Genomic DNA, 2,803 nt, shown 5'->3' with positions numbered 1-2,803 from the left:
TAATTGCAGTTTAGAGATGCAAGTGCAAGTAGGATGATAGTTTGGAAGGGAGGGGAGGTAAAGTGTAATTTAGCCATTAAGTTTTGAACAGGTTGAATTCTTTTTCAATTAGGTGGGACACAAAGCAAAGTCTACAGCATTGTGAATCGAGGTTCACGATCACTTAAAAATTGGACTGCTTATATTCCTAGATCTATGACTTTGAAGAGCAGCTTCTATTTCTTATTTAGCAACCAAAAATGGGAAGATGACAATTTTTTTTTTCTTGTTAGACGAAAACCATTGCAGACGTAAGACTTGAATGACATGCTATGCAGCTGATATGCATCAAATCATAGCTTATATAGATTACCTCCCCACTTTCCTCATCATCTTCATCATTCACAGCAGGTTTTGACCTGCCAGGCCTTTCATCTTCATCATCCGTACTTTCCTGAGTTTACAATTGAGTCAAGAGACAAAAGAAAGCAGCAAAGGATGGAGCATTAGTTTCTTCCAAAAAAGTGATCCAGAAAGTCACCTGTTTTTTGTTGTACGCAATCATCAGCTTCTCATAATCTGCCTTCAATTGTGCCGATTTAGCTTCATATGGAGCTTTCTCCTGCCAAAATCAGGTCCAGTTAAACATCACATGAGAAATGCAAAGAGTATCTACATTTCTGTAGCCACCAATCAAGCCATGGATGGAGAAATAGAACTTACAGCACTAAAAAACTTAATATACCCTTTGCATAACTAGTTATATCAACTAATTCATATATGTGCTAAATTCCAACTTGCCACATCAATCAAGGGATGCATATGTCAAATTCCACCATCCAGTCCCTTCTTCAGGCCCAAGCAATACAAAATATTGAAGGCACCTGCAGTTTACACCAGACTGGTATTGGCTTGGCCACACCATTGAAGTTCCAAAGTCACCGAACATGTGCTTGGTGCATAATCAGGTCCAGTGGAAGCGACAGTGAAAGGTTTATGCAGCACCTTTATAAACTGAATCCATAGGTTTCCAAAGTTAAAGTAACCAGCTTAGGAGGTGGTCTCATGACTTATTGTCCTCAACTCATTTCAACCAATTCAAGTACCTTCCAAGGAAAACACTTTAGTACTTACCGCAGCAGACAAGGATTTCCACTTCCCGCCACCAGCTTTTCCCACCTTCAGATACAACATCCAGTAGCAAGATTAATTTCTATTGCAGATAAAATGGCTTATGAAACTCAGTAACAACACTTTATAGTAAAAGTAACATGGAATACAGGCTAAATGCTTACAGCTGAAACAGCCTTCACGTTGGGATGCTGTTCCTTGTAAGTCTTTCTGAACTCCTCTCTGCAGTAATACCATTGTATGTTTTTTGTGAGCCTTTGAGCTAGAAACTTCCCCCAAAGACAAATACACACTAAACCGTTGGACAATAGGAGAAAGTTACAGAAAAACAAAGAAGGGACTAGGAGGCCTCTTTGGTTTGTTAGGATCTTTTTTGTCCAATTTTGCTTTCTTGGTCAATGTCACGCGACTCTTATCAGCCTTAAGTGCTGCCTTTCGCTTTCCAATCTTTCTGAAAAAAAAAAAAAAGAAACATGGACATGACACTAGCATTAACTACAAAAACCCACACCAAGACTCTCTGATCAACAATCAAACTTGAAGCTAACGTTACACAATCAGATTAAAATAACCAAGTCATTCAAAAAACATTGATTGGATACAAAATCTGACAAAAACAGAATTACCTTTCCTCAACTGGCTTTGATAGTTCCGTTTTGTCCTTCCTTGTTGATGCTTTGCCCTTTGCAACCTTCATTGTTAATATAAAGATCCCTGAAACAACACAATTCACTTAAAGTCAATAGCAGTATATGCAGTATACCATTACCTAACTAGCAAGATTAAACAATGAAAATGACTTAAATTGGGCTAAAATTAGATTGATCCAATTAGTCCGCGCTAAAGATGATTGTCGTTGTTCTGACATATCTATCCGTTGGTAAGATAGAAGGCTGTCATCCCCAAATAACAATATCAAGGATCAAGGATTACCAGTATATTAACACCAATGCCATGTCAGGCTGTGACTACACATCTAAACCTATGTTTAATGAGACATAGTGTTATGATGCTGGTGGCGCCCAATTTGGAGTATGAGCACTAGATTAGGCCAGCCTAGTATGGGATAAGTTTAAAGGCCTAACTTATCATGTTTCATCCGCTCTTAAACTATTGGCGTATTAGTTAGCTACCTAACATTAATATCAAAGCACACAACACGTTACACTTTGAATCTTGGCGGAGACGACCTATGGAAATGGTGTTAATGTTGAAGCACTTTATCAAATGGTGTACCTAGGGGCCCTTAGGCCCCATTTACTTGGCTCATCAAGCCTAGTTCTTAGAACAAGCCAATACGGCGCCAGGTCGGGCAGCCCAATACCGCTCAAACCAGCTAGGCCCCGACAGTCCGAGAAACGGTCCATCGCCCAATTCTAAGACTTGTCTCACCAAGGCGCGTCTAGGCCACAATGGGGCGCACCACACATAATCTCCCTTCCTTGCCACATCGAATAACTGTCTGCTCACGCCATACTACCTCCCCCAATTTTCCAAGGTAACAAGTTTTAGGCGGGAATCCATAAAAGGGGGAGGCCTTCCCACCCGGTACACTTATCCTTCCTCTACTTACACACTCTCAATTCAGTTTCTCTCTCTCTCTCCTAGAGCCATCACTAACTTAGGCATCGGAGTTTCTGCAGTCCTCCGAAACTGACGGTTTCTGGTGACCTTTTCTCGTCAGTCCGACCGT

The 2,803-nt window shown here is 40.6% G+C and overlaps 1 protein-coding gene across 1 annotated transcript in view; it reads right to left on the bottom strand.

Moving 5' to 3' along the window:
- Window positions 1-44: 44 nt before the first annotated feature.
- Window positions 45-2,803, bottom strand: part of LOC132186662 (high mobility group B protein 3-like) — a 3,457-nt gene continuing 698 nt past the window's right edge. Inside the window, exons 2-7 of the mRNA XM_059600655.1 lie at window positions 1,737-1,824; window positions 1,433-1,561; window positions 1,275-1,332; window positions 1,114-1,158; window positions 521-601; window positions 45-433 (exon numbers count right to left, since the gene is read on the bottom strand). Coding sequence (XP_059456638.1) covers window positions 269-433; window positions 521-601; window positions 1,114-1,158; window positions 1,275-1,332; window positions 1,433-1,561; window positions 1,737-1,807 — 549 coding nt within the window. The 5' untranslated portion in view covers window positions 1,808-1,824 and the 3' untranslated portion in view covers window positions 45-268. The remainder of the gene's footprint in view (window positions 434-520; window positions 602-1,113; window positions 1,159-1,274; window positions 1,333-1,432; window positions 1,562-1,736; window positions 1,825-2,803) is intronic.

The sequence above is a fragment of the Corylus avellana genome, chromosome ca7 (assembly GCF_901000735.1).
Source record: "Corylus avellana chromosome ca7, CavTom2PMs-1.0".
In the NCBI taxonomy this organism is placed as follows: domain Eukaryota; kingdom Viridiplantae; phylum Streptophyta; class Magnoliopsida; order Fagales; family Betulaceae; genus Corylus; species Corylus avellana.
This window is presented reverse-complemented; position numbering and strand designations above follow the sequence as displayed.